Source organism: Conger conger, chromosome 6 (genome assembly GCF_963514075.1).
Source record: "Conger conger chromosome 6, fConCon1.1, whole genome shotgun sequence".
In the NCBI taxonomy this organism is placed as follows: domain Eukaryota; kingdom Metazoa; phylum Chordata; class Actinopteri; order Anguilliformes; family Congridae; genus Conger; species Conger conger.
In genome coordinates this window covers 11,076,116-11,099,713 of record NC_083765.1, presented here as the reverse complement: position 1 = coordinate 11,099,713, position 23,598 = coordinate 11,076,116, and the positions used below count along the sequence as shown (strand labels likewise).

Here is a 23,598-nt window from a genome sequence, read left to right as displayed (position 1 = left end):
CGTTTATCATTTCCAACCAATGGGCGAAGCATTTCCATGTGTTTATTTCTTTGCTTGGCCAATGATCGCGGGACCTGTGGAAAGTAAACTGGCAATGATCATATGATTAGGAACGCTTGAAGTGTTGTGCAGTATTTCCTGAGGTAGACTTGAAAACATGGTAAGTACCAAGTATAAGAATAATCAGTTCAGTTAATATATGCAAAATAACTTGAGTAGGCAAAGGTCGCTCTCCTGTCTTCAGTGTCGAGCAATACATATTTAACGTTACTGTAAACTGCAATGTCTTCAACTATGGTGGACACTAGTACAGGGCCTAGATAGTTAGCGTAACTATCAGAGTTGTCTAGCTGGATAGCCACATACTGATTGGCATGTCTTTCCCTCCTATTACTGCTTTTATTTTAAGGTTTGGTAGCAAACCTTTATTCCTTCTGTTTGGGCAGTGATTTTTCACGCATGTAGTCTGGGGAGAATTAGTGGGTTTAAAAAAAAAAAAATTTTTTACTTCCTGATACCATGCGTCCTCAAACGAGTGCATTCAATGTTGGCTTTCCAGAGCTCTATCCAGCATTAACTCTTAGATACCCAATTCAAATGAAAGAACATATTTCAGGAAATACTTTCCCTACAACATGTTTTTGTCGTTCAAGACACTTGTATTATGTCGCTAAAAAGTAAAATACTCAAGCTTTTTTCTCCTGGGTCTCAGGAGGTTAAATGTTTAAATGCATTGTAGTGTGAATATCTCTCCGTTAAAAGAAAGAAGAAACGATAACAACACTGCTCAATGAGTCATGATCTTCATGTAGTTTGGTGAAGAGTAGCTTGTCAGGCACATAACTATGAGATTAAATGTATTAAATGTGCCCTGAAATGGGTGGACAGTGTTTAAATACTGCTCTAATTTCTACACGGTGAACCCAAAATGTATAAAAATGCCCTTTATTCAAATCTAAAATGTGCACTTTGGCCACGTGATTTTTCATTATAAATCTCATATTGTGGAGTACAGAGGCAAATAAATAAATTATGGGCCTTTGTCCCAAACATTATGGTGGAAACTAGGTACTTACTTTTAGGCACTGGATTTGTTGACCGCATCCTGCTATTTTCTGATAATTCTCATAGGCTATTCTATTCTGTTACTGCTGTAATAGCTCTGTAGTTCATATACAGTAATGTATATACTGAACTGTATCTATTTTACTATTTTGATCCCCGGTGTAGCGACAATAAGATCCGCATAGCCGTTGGGCCCTTGAGCAAGGCCCTTAACCCTGCATTGCTCCAGGGGAGGATTGTCTCCTGCTTAGTCTAATCAACTGTATGTTGCTCTGGATAAGAGCGTCTGCCAAATGCCAATAATGTAATGTAATGTAAAGACCTCACTAATGATGCGTACAGATTTTAAGCAGAGGTCACATGAAAACATGAATCTTTCTTTATGCGTTCTCTCAGCCAAGCACACAGCAGTCACCCCAAGATGAGCAGGAGAAGCTCCTGGAAGAGGCTGTCCAGGCTGTCAAGGTCCAATCATTTCAGATGAAGCGCTGCCTGGTAACACCATCCTCTGGATCGTTATTCTAACTGTGATCCATGCTCTTCACCACTGGAATTTAACATCATTTAATTAATCCGCTTAAGTTGGTCATCATTCTGAGTTTGTTTGTGTTAGTGTTTCCTCTGTCTTGACGGCATGGCTCCCCTTTGCAGGACAAGAGCATGCTGATGGATGCATTAAAGCATGCCTCGAACATGCTGGGGGAGCTACGGACCTCCATGCTGTCTCCCAAGAATTACTACGAGCTCTGTATCCTCATGCAGTTGGTGCATATTGTGGCCAGCGCTTTATAACCAAAAGAAAATCACATTTTGCCTTCCTCTGCCTCAGTCACCTGGAAACCTGGTAATTTCCCCTCAAGGACTATACCTGGTATAGTTCTACCACAGATCGACATTATTCATCTACTCTGTAGACTTCTACATCAGTTTAAGTAATTTTAAATATTTCATATTGAGATATTATATTAATAATTTACTAATTTGGATATTTATATTGAGGTATTTTGCCTATGTTTTGCAGGGCTTACATTACATTTATACAGCTGTATATAAAATAATTAAGATTAAGTGCCTTGCTAATGATTGTGCCCACTCAGAACTGAACATAGGAACCATGGAGTTTACAGGCCCGGTTCCCTAATCATTATGCTCCACTGCTGCAATGTCAAGTCAAGTTTCATAACCACGATGAGTTTTTCCTTGCTGTAAACGGAAAACTGAAAGGAATACAATTAGAATAAAAAAGTCTTTAATTCCTTAACTTCTGGTGCAGACATGGCCATCTCTGATGAGCTGCACTACCTTGAGATCTTCCTGACAGATGAATTTGCCAAGGGCAGGAAAGTGGCCGATCTGTACGAGCTGGTCCAGTATGCCGGAAACATCATCCCCAGACTGTGAGCACTGTGCGTTCTGGGAGCAAAAAGATCAGAGCCTCAGCCCTCCTCCATGCCACCATCAGATTTTCTAATCAATCACATTTGAATGCTCAGTAACAACCTGAAACCCACTCTGATTGGTGGCTATATTCAAATTCTAAATGGGGGAGAAAAAACCAGAGGGAAAATAAACCCAAAGGCGACTCTAAATATAAACTGAATGTGCACAAAAATGATCTTTGTGGAATTATCAGGAAAATGGCCAAGCTTCACACAATGGGCACAATTACATGATGTTGGTTTGGTTAGTTGGTCTTTGTGGGGTGTTTATACCTTCCTCGGGTCTGGTCTCCCTACGGTCTTTCAGCTACCTTCTGATCACGGTGGGTGTGGTGTACGTACGGTCGTTCCCCCAGTCCAGGAAGGATATCCTGAAGGACTTGGTGGAGATGTGTCGTGGCATCCAGCATCCCTTGAGGGGTCTGTTTCTCAGGAACTACCTGCTGCAGTGCACCCGGAACATTCTTCCAGACAACGGAGAGCAGCTTAAGTAAGATTCTGCCCTCCCCTGAGACTCTTATAGCACTTACGGCTACCCAGATAGAGTATAAATAGCCATCACCGACCCTTCATGAGATTCATCTCACAATCACCCTCTATATGGCAGTACTCCAGCACTGAGACACTGTATAGCACTACTCCACCTGGACACTATGTTTATTATGACAGGTGCTGGGTGCCTTTACTGTGGCAGAGAAAAGGTGACGTGCTTGCATGCTTATAATATGAAAGAGACAGGACGGCCTGCTCTATGCATATACTGTGACAGAGCAGTGGCCGTGCTTTGCGCTTATATCGTGACAGTGTGAGGATGACATGCCGGAGGCGGTTTTCTCTGTTCTTACTGTGCCAGAGAGGAGGCGCCGTGCTGTGCGCTAAAGCCGTACCGTAACTGAGAGAGTGGCGTGTGCTCTGTGCTTGTTCCTGGTTGCAGCGAGGAGAGGACGGGGGACATCGGCGACTCGGTGGACTTTGTGCTGCTGAACTTTGTGGAGATGAACAAGCTGTGGGTGCGCATGCAGCACCAGGGCCACAGCCGGGACCGGGAGAAGAGGGAGCGCGAGCGACAGGAGCTGCGCATCCTGGTGGGGACCAACCTGGTGCGGCTCAGCCAGCTGGAGGGCGTCGACATGGACAAGTACAAGCAGGTGTTTGCAAACGGTCGGCGTTTATATCGCGCCTTTATCCGAAGCGCTGTGCAATCGATGCTTCTCATTCACCCATTCATACACGCACACTCGCACACCGACGGCGATTGGCTGCCGTGCAAGGCGCCGACCAGCTCGTCAGGAGCATTTGGGGGTTAGGTGTCTTGCTCAGGGACAATTCGATATAGCCCGGGCGGGGGATCGAACCGAAATGCAAAATGCAGATGGTAGCGTCCGAATTTGTGTGAAAACAGCATGAATCCTTGGATCCATCCTGCTATGTGTCAATGGTGCAGGCTGGTGGTGGTGGTGTGCTGGTGTGGGGAATGATTCTTTGGCACACATTAGGCCGTTAATGCCAGTTCAGCATCCTGTGAATGCCACAGCATGCCTGCAATGTTGCTGACCATGTGCATCGCTTTACAGTCTGAGTCTACCGTTATCCAAATGGATACTCCCAGCAGGATAATGTGCCTATCCAGAGTGACATACAGTTGATTAGACTAAGCAGGAGACAATCCTCCCCTGGAGCAATGCAGGGTAAAGGGCTTTGCTCAAGGACCCAACGGCTGTGCGGATCTTATTGTCGCTACACCGGGGATCGAACCACTGACCTTGCGTGTCCCAGTCATTTACCTTAACCACTATGCTACAGGCTGCATCATCACAAGCTGGTTCCAAGGACATGACAATGACTTCAGTTTACACCAATGGACTGCACAGGCCCAGATCTCAAACCAGTAGAGCACATTGAGGATGAGGTGGAATGGGAGGTTCACAGCATCAATTTGTGGCAGAAAAATCAGCAGGAACTGCGTGATGCTACTGTCTGGTACTATATTGGTTGAACTAAAGTGGCCGGGCGGCAAGTGTATGGGCAAGTCTATGTACTTGTGTTCTAACTGTGTATATGTGTGTGATACAGAGAATAGAGAGAATGGAGAAATTTATGTAAACATGTAAGTTGAGTACAGATTGTACAGAAGTACAGATTTTCAATTGCCATTATGTCAGTGTCTTTTTCTTTTTTCCTTTCCAGGTGGTGCTGTCAGGAATCCTAGAACAAGTGGTCAACTGCTGTGATTCCCTGGCCCAGGAGTACCTCATGGAGTGTATTATACAGGTATCAATTCACTCTGATGTGACTGCAGCTAGTGTCCTAGCTTTGTTTGCATTGTAGTTCAGATCATTAGTATGTAAGATTGGCAGCAACTGAGCAGTAGCAAACCCGGGTTTATAGTTATATGTATAAGCTGATTGGCCCTTGTTGTGCACTCCTGCTGTAGACCCATCTTGATAGCTCTTCTTCTGATTATTCTTCTTTCCAGGTATCAACTTAGTAATTAGGCCTGATTCATTCCTAACATTACCTTGCAACATTCTAATAGTTTTTGCCAGTATGTGTCTGTGTGTGTGTGTGTGTGTGTGCGATGTGTACACTTGTGTGTGCCTGTGAGTGTTGAATGGCAAGTGTGTGTTTGGGTTAGTCTGAACACTTGACAGGAGTAAGCTCTGATTTGCAACCAACATTCAGTGTAAAGGGCACACACTGATGAATTTTACAAACTAATGTAATGTACATTCTGTATACACCAATAAATATGAAAATAATTTTTTTTTAGGCAAACTAAAATGTCATGTCGGGTTTGTGTCTGTATGATCGTAGGCAACCTCCTCTTCATCTCTTCATTTTTTCTCTGGCCAGGTGTTCCCAGACGAGTTCCACCTCCAGACCCTCAGTCTATTCCTGTGTTCCTGTGCAGAGCTACACCAGAATGTCAATGTTAAAAACATTATCATCGCTCTTATTGATAGGTTCGGCATCACTGCAAAACACTTAAAACATTGCATTTTTGTTTAAGCAGACAACAGAAAACTTCTATGTATAACTAAATACATAATACATCTGGATAGTACACTCACAGAACACTGTATCACTGTCATTGTCAACTGGCACTTATCCAGGGAAACACAAGTCCACAGAAAAATTATTATTTGATTATTTATTTGACAGGGACATTTTACTGTTTCCTAGTCAAATAACGGAGTTTGCTACGTTGCTATTAGCACAAACACTCGTAACACTGTTATCATTAAACCATACTGTGAAACCCTTTCACATAATGGCACATTCTTCCCCAGACTGGCGTTGTTTGCCCACAGAGAAGATGGCCCAGGCATCCCGTCAGATCTCAAATTGTTTGACATTTTCTCCCAGCAAGTAGCTACAATCATACAGGTGAGAGGATGCTGTTGAATTGGAGTGCTTAATAGAATTGATTAAACTTCCGAGGAGCTCCGTTCTAAAATGTCTTGTTAGCTGACTTTGTCGTAATGTGACCTTTTTGCCCATTCCCCAGTCCCGACAGGACATGCCCACAGAGGATGTGGTGTCTCTGCATGTTTCCCTCATTAACTTGTCCATGAAGTGTTACCCGGACCGCGTGGACTATGTCGACAAAGTCCTGGAGAGCACGGTGGAGGTTTTCAACAAGCTCAACCTTGAACAGTAAGCACAGGCTGTAACCATTTGCTATGGATTGCAGTTTCCTGGAACAGAGGATTGTGAAGAGCCTTGTGTGTTACAGGATGTGCAGCGCTCAGTGTTGTTTGTTACAGGGAGTGTAGGGATCAGCTTGTCGTGTCACAGGAAGTACACGTTTCAGCGGGTGTTATTGGACGTGTGGGGTCCCACAGTAGGAAATGAGTGCTGTATTGAGTGTTATAGGAAGACCTTGTGCACTAGGGATGTGACAAAATCATCAGTTTTTGTAAATGGTTTTGAAAAAGGTAAACCGTATAACTGATACTGCGTATGTCGGCTCGGGGGCGTATATAATTTTTTTATAGAATTATTATTATTATTATTTTTATTTGATTTTTTTTCTCCCAATTTGGTTGCCAATTGTACCCTATCTATTCCAATGACCCATGTTGTCTGGGATACACCGCATTCGACCCCGTCCCCCGGCAGCACGAATGGATCTCATGATCCGGAGAGCGATACGCCTTCTCCAAGCCACATCGTCTCCAACCGCACTGTGCCCCCGAGGCGATCGGGACGCTGCTGCAGGCGGTGATCCTTTTATCCGCTGCCCAGTCCCTTCCCCCTGCCTCAGAGCGGCGGGCCAATCAGCTGGCCAAACTGGGCTTTTGGCAGGACCGTGACGCCAACCCCGGCCTGCACCTCCGTGGCTCTCTGTATCTCATTTACGAAAGAAAACATCAAATGGAGAAATATTGAATTGCATTTTCAAACTAACCATAACATTATTTTGGGCCATCTTAAAATAGTTTCATTTAAATCATGTCCGCAGGGAATCTGACAGAGACAGTGTAAATTTACAGATGACATAGTTGACTGGTCGAATGATTTTACTTTTATGCCAATGGTTTCTATACAATTTGGCTTATACACTCACTGAGCTCTTTATTGGGAACAGCTACCTACTTATTTATGTGGTCATCTAATCAGCCAATTGTGTGGCAGCAGTGCAATGCATTAAATCATGTAGATACGAGTCAGGAGCTTCAGTTAATGAGTGTGAAAATATGATCTCTGTGTCTTACTGTGGGTTTGTGTTACTGTGGAATGATTGTTGGTGGTAGACAGGGTGGTTTGAATATATCAGAAACTGCTGATCTCCAGGGATTTACAACAGTCTGCAGAGTTTGGGGAGAATGGTGCGAGAAACAGAAAACTGCAGTTCTGTAGGCAGAAACATCTTCTTAATGAGAGAGGTCTGAGGAGAATGGCCAGACTGGTCAAAGTGAAGTTAACTGTGTCAATGCATTTGATTTTATACGGCGCAGGGCAATCTTTGTGGTGACAGGATTAATGTGGTCCTTTTAAAGCAAGGAATTTTCAATTTATCAGATGGATGTGACAGGCTACTGGTTTAAGGATTTTTCTTTTATGCCAACAATTCTACTTGATTTTAGAAATAGTTAAATGACACAGTCCTGTAAAATGTAGGTAAGCTTGCTCTGGCCAACATTAGATGTATTTTCAACTTGCCTACTTGCAATACTCCAATGCTATATAGCCTTATTTCTTTTTATATAGTCCGCATAGTGTTAAGCTACTTTCAGTTTGTCCGTAGTTTGAATTTGCATGTAAACGAATAAGTCCTCTGTGAACTTTAAGAAATGCCATACAATACGTCATAAGTAAACCAACAGCTACAGACTTAAAACACGCAGAAATTCTTTCATAAAAATAATACTGCAGCATTCAATTCCCTGTGGCGTTTGCATTCTTAACCTCCTTAAATAGCCAAAGACTGCTTGCTAGGACTAGTCTGATGGAAGTTATTAGGCAGCCAGAATCTTTCTTTTCTTGTCTGACCAATTTTGTCACTGGTGGTGAAAGTACATTTATTTAATTATACCAAGCTTACCATTTCAGCTTAAAAAAAAAAAAGAATCAGTTATCGGTTTTCAATTTTTAGTAAATGTGTACACATCAGTGTCAGTTAACCGTTTAAACGTTTACTCGTTCACACCCCTATTGTGCGCAAGATGCAAGGTGCAGCATTGTGTTTTACAAAAAGCTAACATTTTGTCCCACTGTGGTGGCTTGATTATGCTCCTCTGGTATCTGAAATTCAAGAGCTCTGGGCTGGATTCACATTCAAGACTGTTATGGATCCATTTTGAAGGGCCATGAGACAGGTCAACATTTGTAATGCATCTTTGCAAGTTTCATTCATTTATGATGTTGATGAAGAAAGTAAATATTTTCCATTTCAAAAAAGTTTTTTTTCTGGTTTATAAATAAATAAGTGGTCTTTTTATGGAACCTTCCTTAAATAGCCTTCTAGTTTTCCTTTTATATACAGGAGAATTGGAAACTGGCATTAATTAGCCCTTTCCATTCATCATGTTTGATAGAAGCTGAACGACCTTTGTACGGCTTACTGCTAATGTTCTTTTACTTTTGTAGGCAGTAAAATGAAAGCAGATGGAGCAGCCAATCTGGCTATGCAGTGAGGAGCCATGACTACCATTAATATTGAGCAGTCAGGCTGACTCCCTATAGTATTTTTGCTCAAGTATTACCACATGTGGTTAAGTACGTATGTGTATATTGGCTGTATGAGGAAAAAGTCACTTACATGGCTTCTGACATTTTTTTTCAGCAGAAGCGAAATGAGCACATCAGGGTTTGCAGCAATATACTTTATCTTTAAGTTAAGCCACGGGAAATCCAAGCTATTTCCGTGTAGTCTCGTTGATGTGTATTGAGATGAAAATAGCCCTTTCAAGCAGAATTCTGTGTTCTAAGGACCGGAATATAGTCATGTCTCAGAGTGCCCTTAAGCTGAAAACGCATTAACAAACACTCAAGCAATGTGGGAAAAAAAGAACATGATACACTGGACACTCATAGGTGTTCTTGCTGGCTGTTTTTTCTTTCTTCCCCAGAAGCCATTAATTGTTCATTTCCCTTTAAGCGTTGCAACCAACAGTGCAGTATCCAAAGAGCTGATGAGACTGCTAAAGATCCCAGTGGACACCTACAACAACATCCTGACCATTCTGCAGCTCAGCCATTTCCACGCACTCTTCCAGCACTTTGACTATGAGTCTCGCAAGAGCATGAGTTGCTACATACTGAGCAACACCCTGGACCATGGCACAGAGATCGTGGGCCAGGATCAGGTGAGTGGGTAAACAAAGACCTTTTTCGATATGCTAAGTGCCATGCTTAGGTCTAATTTTGGCTTGGGTAGTAGCACTACACATGTGTGCTATGTGCTGTACCCTTAAGGTATAAAATGATACGTTGTCTTGTGTGTTGAACATCCAGTTACGTTATCTCACCGATCCTTTACTTTCAATGTGGTGCAGCAGTTTGCCTCGTAAGTATGAATTCATTGTTTCATAGTTTTTTGCAAAGCTGTACTGCATGCTCTGAGTGACAGGGTGTAGAAGGCAGTCAATCATGCTATTCACAGAACCGCACGGACACTGGGACTTCGGTTTTATTTCTCTAGCTTGCTGCCAAAGGTCAGCCAAAATACCTCATGTGCCTGGCCCATTTCACAGCTTCCGATTTAAAACAAGGAATCATTATCCACCTTTTTTTAATGGTGCGACTAGGACAGGAAGGTGAAAAATTCTGTTCGATGCAGAGGTATATGTACAGCAGCTCAACTTTCCAGGCCAAAAGGCAGTACATTATGTCCAGTGGCAGGAATGAACTATAAATAAGCTGTGAATATATCAAGAATATACACACTTAAAAGAAAAAAAGAACAAAAAAACATTAAAATGTGCCTCCTTGCTCTCACTGAATTTTGCTGTCCTTTCCCTTGATTTTTCTCTAATTCTCTGTTCTATGGTTTTCAGTGCAGTCCATTTTCTATAGCAGAGACTTTCTCAAAGACACATTGCCAAAACAGGAAATGGGAAATATTTGTCAAGGTTGAGCCTGAAACACAAAAATACGGCAAGTTGGGTAAAAAAACTAAACCAAAAAATTATCCCCTGTGGGAAGAAAAAACACAAACAGTGGAGAGAAAAAAAAAAAACTCCCCAATGGGATAAAAGCTTGGGGGAAAGATGGTGCAGAGGGGGACCTGATTCTGGTCAGTCTGCTGTCAACAGTTTTCTTTTGGGTTTCATTTTTATTCTTTCCTTTACATGCCACTTCTGACAGATTTTAAAGCTGGTATAGCCTTGAATGCCCTATGCTGAAGGTCAGGCTTAAATGCAGAACACAGTGACTCTGTAGTGGTCCTTTTCGTTTCTCCCCACAAGGATATTTCAGTAATACAAATGAGAAGGACACTAGTTTTGAGGAGTAATGCCAAACTTAACTCTAGGGCGGCCTGTAGCGTAGAGGTTAAGGCAAATGACTGGGACACGCAAGGTTGGTGGTTCTAATCCCAGTGTAGCCACAATGAGATCCGCACAGACATTGGGCCCTTGAGCAAGGCCCTTAACCCTGCATTGCTCCAGGGGAGGATTGTCTCCTGCTGAGTCTAATAAACTGTATGTTCGCTCTGGATAAGAGTGTCTGCTAAAATGCCAATAATGTAATAATGTAAAAGGTCTACTACCTTCCAATCTTCTCTGCACAAAGAAGTGAAACATACATGACTTCCCAGAAAATTTCAGGTGTCTGGCCATCACTCACAAATTACTCACAAACAGGTATTTTGCCTGTCCACTTGCTTATTGGTAGCGGTAGTGTCTTGACGTGTGACACCAAATGACCACCTACCTTTTCCACGGTAGTCTCAGTCACAGTACCAAGGTAAATGTATTTACTTTGGACATTGACCCCACGAGTCTACCACGATATTTATTTTTATTACATGAATGCACTGCAAAACCACTACCTGGTTCGGCATAGTATGGACCGAGTGCAAGTGATTTCTCTCTCCATCTCAAGGTTGAGACCATCTTGAACCTGATATCAACACTGGTCCAGGATCAGCCCGACCAACCGGCAGAGGACCCTGACCCTGAAGATTTTGCCGAAGAGCAGAGCCTGGTTGCCCGCTTCATTCACCTCCTGTGTTCTGATGACCTGGACCAGCAGTATCTGGTAAAGAAAGCCTAAAAATGCTCTGATTGACGGATAGAATTAATTAAAGTAGGCTCATGAGGCAATTTAATTTCTGACATACGCTTGTGAGAAACTTGGATTTGAAAACTTGCTGCAGGTTCCTCTTGATTATAAAGTGAGCTGAGCATTGAGATGGCGTGACCACACAGGTTTGCTTGATGAGCAAACTGTTTGTAAACTGTTCCAAGTTCGATCGACGGTAACCGGTGCAAAATCGCTTCAGTTGATTTCGGCCTTGGCATTTTCTATTGTGCCAATGAGAGACCCTAATATGAGGAGTTAGCCCCTGCGCTGTAGCCTAAAGTAGTTTCATTTTGTCTGACCTTTTAATGGCCCACCTCCCCCTTCAGATTTTGAATACAGCCAGAAAGCACTTTGGTGCGGGCGGGAACCTGAGAATTCGGCACACACTCCCACCACTGGTGTTTGCAGCGTACCAGCTGGGTTTCCGCTACAAGGAAAAGTCTGCAATGGTATGTGTCCCGTTCCTCTTCACCTCTGTCCTCTGTCCATTCCTTTGAAATTTCTCTATTAAGCTTGTAAGCCACTTATAGTAGTGTGAAAAATGGTCAAAAAGCCTTTTGCAATTAATATCTAAGTGAACAGAAGTGAACCTGACCTCTCAATGGTACAATCATGACAATTTTCAAGATTACTTTTTATTTAAATTTTTTACAGTTTCAAAATATTAAAAAAGGGAAAAGGCCCAGTGCAAAAGTCAGTTAGTACTTTGTAACTCCTGGAGCAACAATAACAGCTTGTCAATGCTTCCTGTAGCCAACTAAGAGTCTTTCAATTCTCGCTTTTGGAATTTTTCCTCATTGTTCCTGCCAGAACATATTCTTTGGCCTCCTGGCATGTACGGCATGTTTAAGATCTCTCCACAGATTTTCCGGTATTTTCTGGAGGTACTTCCTGGTTAATTTCGAGGTATGCTTTGGATCATTGTCTTGCTGGAAAACCTAACCACTTCAACTTTAATGTCTGAACTGACTGATTAGAGGAATCCATGGTTCAACACCAGACATGATACTTTAGATGGCATGGAGTTACTTAAGAATAAAAAGATCAGCCCTGGAATTATACTCACCTGGGTCTGGGCCTTAGTAATCATCTCTTTAAAAAGTAACAAAGAATAATCAAAAAGGGTTTCCAGACTTTTGCACGAGGCCCTTTTCCTTTTTTTAATAATTTATAAACCGTAAAAAATTTAAATAAACAGCAATGTTTAATTCATTGTAGTGATTTAAACCAGGGGTGCCCAACTTTTTGCACCCCACTGTAAGCCAGTCCCTTTTGGAAGAGAGGGGTGCAGCTGTTACCACACAATTCAGCATTGCTCTACTTTCTGTTGTCTCAAGATTGGACTAGTAATTTACAAAGAAGGAAATCTTTCTTCATCATCTTAAAAAGGAAACAACTTATTTAATTTGTGGAAATATTGCGAAAACATTTTCCATAATGTAGTTGAGCATGGCCACTTCACTTGCAAAAGTGAAAAAGTGCAAAAGCCTGTCCTTGCCTGATACCTCAACAAATACTGCTAGACTGTAAATGGATTATGGAAAGTTTAAGCAACATGAAAAAAATATGGCAGCACTAGAAGCTACTTTATTTTGATCGGGAATGTTGTGTGTGCCTGTTAGTGTTCTGATCTTCTTTTCCTCGAAATTGTCCACCCTCCTTTTTTTGCTTTCTTCAAACCGGTAGAAAGCAGAGAGGGTAACGTATAGAGAAGGGAGCACAGCTGAGAAAGTGACTTAGCTGAGTGCAATCCCCTACCTGCACACAATCCTTCCTTAAGCAAAAAGATGTCATGAGCATGCAATTATCTGAAGCTAGAAAATGAAGACTAACACAATGCACTGTGTGAAGTCATGCAAGAAAAGTGCTGTGTACTACATTGCTTTCAACTGCTGGAGCCATTTCACTCAAGGCAGGTATGCTTAGTATAATAGTGATTTTTATCCATGTGAGTTGCTGAGGGACAAATTTCCTTGACAAATGCACACATATCAAGTGTACATTTAGATCGTTTGAATAACCTGTGAAATTATACCTGGCTTGGAGGGCAGCAGTCTTATCACAGGTGACTCACTCAGCCAAAATGCATCTCTTAATACTGAACTCAGGGAAGGACGGTTGTCTAGCCATGTTTCTCATAGAATACAGAAGAAGTGTACAGAAGATAAAGAGGTGGGGCTGGGGGTGGGGGTGGTGGTTAGCATAGCATTCGAAGTTCCGGTAAAATAGGGGGCAATTACAATTATCCTGCGCTTGTCCATAAATAGCACGACAGCGAAGGCCACATATATTGTATGTATGTTGTTGTTGTTTAGTTTTTTTTTTTTTTGCATTCTTCAGGATGACAACTGGGAGAAGAAATGCCAGAAGATCTTCTCCTTTGTCCTCCAGACCATCAACGCGCTCATCAAAGCCGAGCTGGCTGAGCTCCCGCTGCGCCTCTTCCTCCAGGGGGCGCTGGCGGCCGGCGGTATTGGGTTTGAGAACCACGAGGTGGTGGCCTACGAGTTCATGTCACAGGTAACGGGGTCCGCGCCCGCTCCCCTGCTGCCTTCCATGCGTATTATGCGGAAGCATAAACACATCTGAGTTTAAAAGTGCAGGTCGAGGAGTACAGATTTCGGAAAATTGGGCCCAATGTGCAAATGTACAGAAATAGCCAGCGCATCATAGATATGACTGAGCGTGGTTATATTATAATATTTTCAAAGTAAAATCCTGTCTAGTATGCATTTGAAAACATAACATAATATAAGGTAATGGCGAGAACAGACCATTCAGCCCAGCAGTGCTTGCTTGCCTTTTCCTACCCTTTTCCTAAGTGTACCTACTGCCTAATTTGCCTAAAAGCTATATAGAATCGAACACCGTATTAAGCCTGGTCTTGAAAACCCCCAGTGTTTCTGCCTCCACTACATGCACTGGCAAGCTATTCCACACATTGACCACTTGCTGTGTGAAAAATACTTCCTAATATTCCTAAAACACAGTTAATCATTCAAATTGTCATTGTTGTCCACTTAAAAAAACAAAAACCATAAAAAACATTACAAATCTGGAATCTTGTTTTGAATCTTCGAATTGAATGGGACCACTTTGCACTCCAGGCCGAATGCATATCCATCACATCCCGCTTCAGCCACCCAAGCCAGGATGCACATGGTGAAAAATGTTTAACTTGCGTGGATATTCCACTGAGGTATATGTACCGTATCTCAAGCCAAGGTTGGACCGTATGTACATTTGGCTGAATCTGGCCGACCGTGACGTCGCCTCCCGTTCGGCCCTCTCCCAGGCCTTCTCCCTGTACGAGGACGAGATCAGCGACTCCAAGGCCCAGCTGGCAGCCATCACGCTGATCATCGGCACCTTTGAGAAGACCAGGTGCTTCAGCGAGGAGAACCACGAGCCCCTCCGGACCCAGTGTGCGCTGGCCGCCTCCAAGCTGCTGAAGAAGCCCGATCAGTCCCGGGCAGTCGGCACCTGCGCGCACCTCTTCTGGTCCGGGCGCAACACTGACAACGACAGAGAGGAAGTATGGTTCCACATTGCAGCCAGCCCTAGGAATGCTCCTGCTTATCATATAGTATCGTAATAATCTACAAAGCTTGTTTTCAAAGGTTTCCGAGCAACAGTACAGACGATAAAATGCTATCATTCTACTTTTTTTTTTAATGCATTGCAGATTATTGTTACCATGAAAAAGACTTTGAAAAAGTAAAATACTAAGCGACACATTGTATTAACAGGTCATTTAAAGCCAAGGTAGAAAATCATTTGTGTAATATGGTCTTGCAGAAGGATGAGAGCCACATTCTGCTTGCAGGAGGCATCTAACATTTTCAGTCATTCACAGCCTATTATTTTGTAGACAACATATCCTTGACCATGACAAATATGGGCAGCTGTTTCCAATTTCCATATTGTTCATACATGCATTTTGCATAAATATAGTAAAATAGCAGAAATAATAGGGACGGGTAATTACCATTCAGCTGAGATTGCGGGTGATAGAGTATGCGTCCTGATTATCAAGCTTCCTGAGACATCTCCCCTGTTTTTCTTTATTCCTGTGATTGACATGAGCTGTGTGTGCGCACACTGTGCATGCATATGTATGTCTGCATATTGTGAGTATGCACATATTATGTTTTTCATCTTGCCTTGACGTGCTCAGATTGTGTACTTGAACCGGAACTGTTGAGGCTGTATCTAAACTGCGTGGGTTTGCAGATCCACGATGGGAAGCGGGTTATGGAGTGTATGAAGAAAGCTCTCAAAATCGCCAACCAGTGCATGGACCCCTCCCTGCAGGTCCAGCTCTTTACTGAGGTCCTGAATAGATATGTTTACTTCTACCAGAAAGGGAACGATGCGGTAAGGGCATTGCTTGTTTTTTTGTTCTTTTTTTTCCCCCCATTTTAAATTAATTTCGTGTTTTGACTGAGCGTGGTGACTGCGCACCGTTGTGAGCGTATGTCGTCGGCTCGCCCAGGCCTGTGAGGGTGGACAGGTTCTGTTCCTGATGAACTGGGGGGGGGGGGTTTTCTGGCCCATTAACCTCTCTCTCCACTGGGTTCTGTGTTCAGAACTCCCTGTACCAGCGCCTGCCTTTGTTACTGGCAAGTTATTTTTAGCTACAGTGCTGGGAGGGATCTGAAATAATGAGGGGGCCTCCAGGTGTAATGATAACAGATACCACACGTTGACCCATACATGCTATAGCCTTGCAGGGCTCTTTCAACAGTAGGACTTGGGACTCTCTGCTTGTTACTTGTTTATGCATTTTTCTATATATTCTAAATTTTTGCAAGGACTAGTGCATATGTAAAATCCATAAAATTATTTTTCCCATCCCCCCCAAATCCCATTCAATCTGACATGTTGTTTATAAAAATATATATATATATTTTTTTGATTCCATAAATACATTCATTTAAGAATATACACTCAGTGAGCACTTTATTAGGTATTTATTCCACTTGTTTTTTAGACTTAAGCCTTCTGCTGCTGTAGCCTATCCACTTAGAGTTATGATGCATTGTGTGTTCAGAGATGCTCTTCTGCATACCACTGTTGTAATGCGTGGTTATTTGCATTACTGTCACCTTCCTGTCAACTGTAGAGACTTTTGTGCATGAAAAAACAGTTTCTGAGATACTCAAACCGCCGTCTGCCAGCAACAATCATTCTACAGTCAAAGTTACTTAGATCACATTTCTTCCCCATTCTGACATTTGGTCTGAAAAACAGCTGAACCTCTTGACCACGTCTACATGCTTTTATGCATTTAGTTTAAATATTTGCATTAAGAAGCTGATATACAGGTGTACCTAATAAAGTGATCACTGAGTGTTTATACTTTTTCAAGTGCCTGCCCCATGCATACGGGCCATTTCACACCAACTCCAGGAGGTTGCACCACAGCACCTGTTGGATTTTTCTTTTTCTGTCTTGGTATGAGATGTAGAATTCCTGAAAACTTGAACTTCATTTTTTCACCGGGGACCAATTTTTTGGTGCTCATATCTCCAAAAGTAAATATAATTGTCATAGGGGCTATACTTGTAACTGCCATTGGACTCTTCCATTCTTCCAAAAATTGTATTTTTACACCCAAATATTTCCAAAAAAAGCATAGATGCATGTTTGCTGAGATGTGAATTCTACATACTAAAATATCTCTACATTCTAATTTACAAAGGTTTTGGGCTTTTCTTTGCAAAGTTATGGACCTCTAAATATCACACTTCATGCCACATGTTTTTCATTGCGACACTCGGCAGAATTTAAATGGCTCTACCGTGAAATGTATGAAGTATGAAGCTCAACTTTTCAGGAATTCTATATCTCAAAACACAGAACAAATTACAATTTCAAGACGTGCTGCAGTGCAGCATCCTGGAGTTAACATGGAATGGTACATACACTTGATTTTTGTTCTTTTGATAATCGTATACCATTTTGTCCCCTGAAAATTATTTACTAATGGTATGTGAAACAGAACCTCATGATGGGTGAAGCCATTGTTTCATTCAGTTAATTCTCAGGCTTGTATTCACCAATAAGTATAATTTCTTCTGCCGTACATAAACAAAGCTCTGTGATTAGGTCACGTCACTAAATCACTGATAGCACATGGCAACTCATCACTTGTTTTCAAACACATTTCCACTGGAAGAAGGTAACTGCAACAGTAATGATTCTCACAAAGTTACGTATATGGTCCAATGAGGTCTGGTACGGTATCTTTTTTAGTATCTCTAATATTAAATTACTGTATGTCTGAACTGACGGAGCTGTGTACATCCCATGAAGCATTTTTAAGTGTGCACACAAGCAAAAGTTTTATAGTCAATTTTTATAGCTCCTGTCATCGTCCCCTTTGAAAACAGCCCTTCTTCCCTACAGGTGACAGTCCAGGTGCTTAACCAGCTCATTCAGAAGATCCGGGAGGACCTCCCGAATCTGGAGGCCAGTGAGGAGACAGAGCAGATTAACAAGCACTTCTGCAACACCCTGGAACACCTGCGACTGCAGCAGGAGGTGGCGGGGGCTGACGGGCCAGCCTACGAGGGGCTGGCCCTCTAGAAATTGCCAATCACGCAACTGTCCCCTCCAGAAGAAATACTGCACTCTTCCCATACCTTGTTCTGATATTTCTCCTGTTCATGTGACAAAAAAAAGCCTTCCCCGTGGTGGTGATTTCTGTTCTAAGATTATCTTTTTTTTTTTTTACCTTCCTTATCCAGATTTACCTCGTCTGATAGGGAAAATAATGCCGGTGTTGCAGTGTAAATGCAGTCACTTGCACCTCATTCCTTACTTCCCAAACCTGCCCCGTTTTCATTGCCAAACGAAGTTCTCGCTCCTGCAGTCAAACTGGACGTTGCTGGACATGTACAGGTGTATTGGCAGCCTCCATTTCCTGCCCCAGAGACAGACAGTGTTGGCTGGTTTTATGCACATCCTGCTGCATGGCTGTGTGGTGGGAGGACAAGGTGACAGATACATGACACACACGCCTTCAGAAAAGAACATGTACTTGCTGATTTCTCCCTTGGGTACGTAGGTGTTTTACTAACTATCTGGTTTTAATATAGTGTGAATATATATATTCACTTATATATTTTTTATACATTTCTATATCACAGCAGCATTAAAGGCAAGTTTTTAGTCCAGAGACAGAGCGTCACTCTACTGAAATCGCAGAACGTTCATTTGTCTATTTGTATATCTGTTCTATTATCACCCAACGAGACTGTTGCCGCTGTCCTAGCAAAAAGTATAAACGCACTCCAGTCGGCCAGAGTATAAACCAAAAGTTACTGCGATCAGTGCCATCCATTGCATGGTCACAGGGACGATCTGTCGCTGGACTCTAAACTGGTCTTAATGGTGTTTTTTAAAAATGCATTTGGTGCCAAACGTGGGCCTGAGCTTGTCAAATTCGCACCATAATTTGGAATGGCCAGCTAATGTATCTGCAACCACAGCATCATTCATATGCGAACCACAGCACCTATTCAAGCGAATATAGACATCCACGCTTATCCTCCAAAACGCGTGGTGTTGCCAGCCTGCGTCTTTTCACACCACAGACTGCAGCTAAACTCGTATACAGTGGAGTTGGAGGAAGAGCTTTCATATGAGATTAACATGTAGTCCACAGTCCGCATTCAGCCTGATCGACTGGCAGGAGTCGCTAGATAGCAATGAAACTCAGACCCTAACCAACCAACCCTAACCGTCCCCTGACCGTACGTTAAGTGATGCAATCACCGATTGTGCATCACCCTATAGAGCTTCCAGCCTGGCATAGACCAGATTCAAAGCCAGTCTGGGGCTCTTCCATGCACCACAGCGTGTTGGCCTAACAGAATAAACCAACCAGCAGGGGCGCTTTTATGCTATATGGAATGTTTATTTTTGTGTGAAATATGAGCAAGTTCATCCTGAGCGATCAAATTTTGGATGTACTTCAAAAGTGGGCAGACATAAGAGGACTTTCAATGCCTGTCAGAATATGTCCCTGCTATGACTGACACATTGTTACCCTCCATAGCTTTGTGAAGTGCCCTTTGTAAAAGCAGTGACTCAAATAATACCTTTGTCATCTGTTGCCCGGTAACCATGCAACCGGGCTGGTTCTCTTTAATGGCCTTTAAAAACCTGAAAAATCTCACACCTCCTCTTACTTTCTCCTCGGTGTCCCTTATTTTATTTTTTTCCCACAACAAAGTGTTACTGATTGCAAAAATCTGAATTCATGAATCAATATCAGTATGTAATGTACAGCTTTATTCACCAATCATACATCATGTACAAGCTCCAGATGAGTGTCAGCATCTGCCTGGTCACCTTCCTTCAGGATTACAGAGGGAAAAATCAAGGTAACATTACATCATGTAGTTTTCTAATATGCACATGCAATATTACACAACACAATTTATTTGCTATTTATGATTTTTCTTTGCTGTTGCACTGCTGGATCTGTATTGCTATTCCTAAAGATGTTACCATGTTGTAGCACTGTAAGCACTGATGTTACCAAGGTCAACTCTGTGATTCTTTGAGCAGAACTCTCTGTGAAAGGCACATGCACCACACACTGGCTTTATAATTCAAAACTCAGTGCCAAATTGATGTGCACTTGACATGCGTTAATGCTGCTGATCATAGTATGTTTTCTTATTGTGTTGCAGAAATAAATTTCAATAATGTAAACTATCAGAGTAAAAGTATTATTTTACATCAGTATTTTTATTCATTTACACCCATTCAAACTTTCATGACACTGAAGAAATTCAGTTATTTCGTTATAAGCCTTTATGTCTGGATAAATAGTTTTTCTTTTAGTTTAAATGATTATTTACAGCAATGAAGGAACAATGGCAGGCCCTCGCCCTAGCATTTCTGTTCCACATACTGGGGCTGAATCTTGATCTTGGAGGGGCAGAGCAGCTTGGTGAAGGCCCGTCTGAAGCTGGTGTGGCACAGTGGGTACAGGATGGGATTAATGGAAGAGTTGATCCACAGCAGCCAGAAGGAGATCTCGTACAGATAGTGCTGCACGCACTGGCCTTGGCAGGCGGCCCTGATGATCATCAGCATGGTGTAGGGGGCCCAGCACAGCCCGAACACGCACACGATCACCGCCAGGGACTTGGCCACCTTCTTGTCGCGCGCGAGCCGGAGACGCACTGGGTCCAGGGCCGCGTCGGGGCGGGTCTGCGGGGCCCCGCAGGGCCCGTCCCCCGACCCCGGGGCCAGGTCCTCCAGCTGCAGGGGCGGAAGGTCCAGCAGGTCGCTCTCCCGCCGCGTCCCCTCGCCGGCCCTCACGGGCACCTTGGTGCCCAGGCTTCCTCGGGCCTGATTGGCTCCCGCCGCAGCACCGCCCCTTTCCTCGCCGGCACACCTCCGGGCCGCAGCCCTGACGAAAAAAACCTGCTTCCCGCACTGCGTCTCCCAGTGCACCGTGCCCCGCCCCGCCCCCGCCCTCACCGCCACTGACTGCCCCACCCTCATCAGGTTGCGCCTCCTGATGTTGCTGCAGATGCTGAGGTTAAAGTAGGTGACGCTGATGAAGGGGGTGAAGAACTCCACGGTGGAGGCTGTCATCAGGAAGTACCAGTTGAAGTAGAACTCGGCGTGGCACTGCCCGCGGGGGACCACGCTCCCGCCCGCGATGTGCTCCCAGCTGATGATGGCGGGACCGTACAGCAGGAATGCCGCCAGCCACACGCTCGCCATCTTCAGCACTGCCTCCCTGGTCACGCCCTTCTGGCACCTGTAACTCACCTGGCGCAGAGGACCCGGCAGGTTAAAGTCATTACCTGGTTACATTATGCGATGATTCAGGACCACAACTACTAATGTTCACAAAAGAGGTGCCTAAGCCCCATGCCTTTTACACTGACCTCATTAATTCTTCTTTTTTTAAATGGAACAAAATAATATATCTGTTCAACACTTCTGCTAAACTGCCTGGTGTTGCTTTATTTATTTGCTTGCCAATGCCCTTCAAAATGCAAAGTGTAAAACAATCTCACGGCTTAAAGAGGTGCGTTCTCTTACCGCTCTAGTGACACACAGAAAGCGGTCGAAGCTGATCAGAACGATGTTGTACACGGAGGCGGTGCACAGCATGTAGTCCACCACTAGCCACAGTTTGCACAGACCTCGTCCGAGTTTCCACTCTCCTGTTAGGACGTAGGGGATGTAGACTGGAATGCAAAACCCTCCTAATGAGATAATATGCAAAACATTGTATCAGTCACGACAATGTCAAAATAGCGTGCATTTGTTTTTGGACATCCTAAACATGGTTCCAAAATGATTCTTTAGCTGAACCCTATGGAAGAACCCTAAATGGTTATTTGTCTGTGAGGTTTCACACTTTTTAAGCCAAACTGCCCTTTTGTAAAGAGTATAATAGCCGAATTCAATAATAATGCTACAGTATGTGAAGCATTTAACGTTGCTAAAAGCACAAAACATGACATGCATAATGTCTCATTTCTTCACAATTAAATATTTGTAAACTGATCAAAACGGCGACCGTCAAGAAGAGGCGACGTATATATTATTTAATTCCAACATTGCTCTCTTAAAAGGCGGAAAGGTTGTTTAGCATATTATTGTTGGTATTGTCTTTGTATTGTTCTTTTAGAAACCCTGTGCGTGTTGCTACACGTGCGCATTTTCTTGTCTGTGCTTTTTGCTTCAGTGCATTAAATGGCATATTAAACGCTTCAGAAGCTTAACCTTGCATTTCCTGGACTCCTCGCTGTTCCTGCAATCGAATTTCTGCCGTAAATTAATATTCAGTCAAGTTTAGTTCTAAACATGTAGCGCCGAACAGCTGAACACCAGTGGCGAACAACTAAATACAGCGCACAAGTCAGGATAAAAAGGATACAGAGCATACACTGCTTATACATAAACATGGCATTTTTAATGCGTACTATTCAATAAAATCATTTAAAAAATGACACTTACCAACAAGAAAGTCGGCTATCGCTAAATTCAAAAAGAAAAAGTTGCCTTGGGTGCGCAAACTTTTCTCTACGACAAATGCCAAAATTACAAGTGCATTACCCAGGACTGTGGCAAAGACCAGCAGCGTCATGAGCATTGCCAGTATCACGGATGTGGACGACGAGAACGGTTTATTTTGAGGAGCGTTCTCCGTATCCAGGTGCGAGATGTTTCCCTGCAGTGTTAAAGACCAGTTCGCCGTAAGCACACTGTCCAGCTCCTCGACTTGCGGAGCGAGGGTGGAGTATCCGAAACTCTGTGGGGCGGCATTGAATGCGGATTGCATGTCTGCAGTCGTTTTCTAAATGTCATTCTAAAGTGTTGATCGTGAAGCCCCCAAGACGCAAGGGTGGTCGATGTTAGAGCCACCGGGGGAAGAGCACGAGTGAATCTTTTATAGCACGGGAACGCCTGTGCGCCGTGGTCATTTTGAGGTGGATAGTGATGCGCTCGAATCGGCGAAATGCTTGCTCGAGCGTGAGCAACTTTTGTGTCGTAAATGTTAAAGTTAAGTGAAAATGCTAAATGTAGATGGAGGTGTACTATGCCTATGGTTTATGTTTGATTATTTTAAGATACAATGACACTTACATGCTATAAAACAATGTGGGTACAGATCTTTGTTTTAGCCCAGCACTACATCTTCTCAACAAATTAACGAATCTTAGTCTCCGATCAAGGCTGTCACAAGTTGAATCAGGTGTCTTAGTACTGCATGGACTAAAATAAAAAAAAACCTGGAGCCAAATCAGCCCTTTTTGAATAAAACTGTACACCCAAGCTTTAGATCTAACAAACAGAAAATCCGAAACAAAATGAAAGCACATAGAGGCCCGGGTAATGACACCTTTACAATAATGTGAATAAAGCCCACACCAGGACAGAAATAGCCTTGGCTATGAAAATAAATGTGAAATATAATCTCCTACCCAGCTCAAAAGGCATTAAAAACAGTCACCTCTTCAATGTTAACACCCAAGTGTGACTCTGTTTGCATCTCTTATATTTCAAGTCTGTACCCTATTGCCTGCAGGGATTAATTCTGAGAACACGAGAAAAAAGCCTGGGAGGGGGCTGAATCCAGAATTGTGCTCAAGAGAACAGCGGTTGATTGTGACATGCTGTAAATTATTTCTTGCTAAATCAAATGGTGGGGGACCTTCTCATCAGTTTCAAAACCTGGTGGATCAGGCTTCTGGTTTAGCCAATACCAGCAATGAGGAGCTCCCTTGCATATTCTGACACTTTTGGGTGCTCTCCCATATGGATTTGTCAAGGGCTACATTAACTACATAATGTCCAC

General features: G+C 43.1%; 2 protein-coding genes across 2 annotated transcripts; one reads left to right on the top strand and one right to left on the bottom strand.

The window, feature by feature from the left end:
- The first annotated feature begins 64 nt into the window (after window positions 1–64).
- LOC133131136 (vacuolar protein sorting-associated protein 35-like) lies at window positions 65–19,982 on the top strand. The gene is made up of 17 exons (XM_061246302.1): window positions 65–160; window positions 1,462–1,560; window positions 1,717–1,813; window positions 2,339–2,462; window positions 2,812–2,994; window positions 3,439–3,652; window positions 4,692–4,775; window positions 5,358–5,467; window positions 5,795–5,891; window positions 6,013–6,161; window positions 9,109–9,316; window positions 11,055–11,210; window positions 11,582–11,704; window positions 13,596–13,775; window positions 14,551–14,790; window positions 15,489–15,632; window positions 17,667–19,982. The coding sequence occupies exons 1-17, from the start codon at window positions 158–160 to the stop codon at window positions 17,844–17,846; spliced, it is 2,391 nt and encodes a 796-aa protein (XP_061102286.1). The 5' UTR covers window positions 65–157; the 3' UTR covers window positions 17,847–19,982.
- Window positions 19,559–22,645, bottom strand: LOC133131137 (histamine H3 receptor-like). Its single transcript, XM_061246303.1, has 3 exons — window positions 22,257–22,645; window positions 21,333–21,499; window positions 19,559–21,056 (listed from the first exon to the last, which is right to left on the bottom strand). Exons 1-3 carry the CDS (start codon window positions 22,579–22,581, stop codon window positions 20,163–20,165), a joined length of 1,386 nt encoding a protein of 461 aa, XP_061102287.1. The 5' UTR covers window positions 22,582–22,645; the 3' UTR covers window positions 19,559–20,162.
- Between the last annotated feature and the right edge of the window lie 953 nt (window positions 22,646–23,598).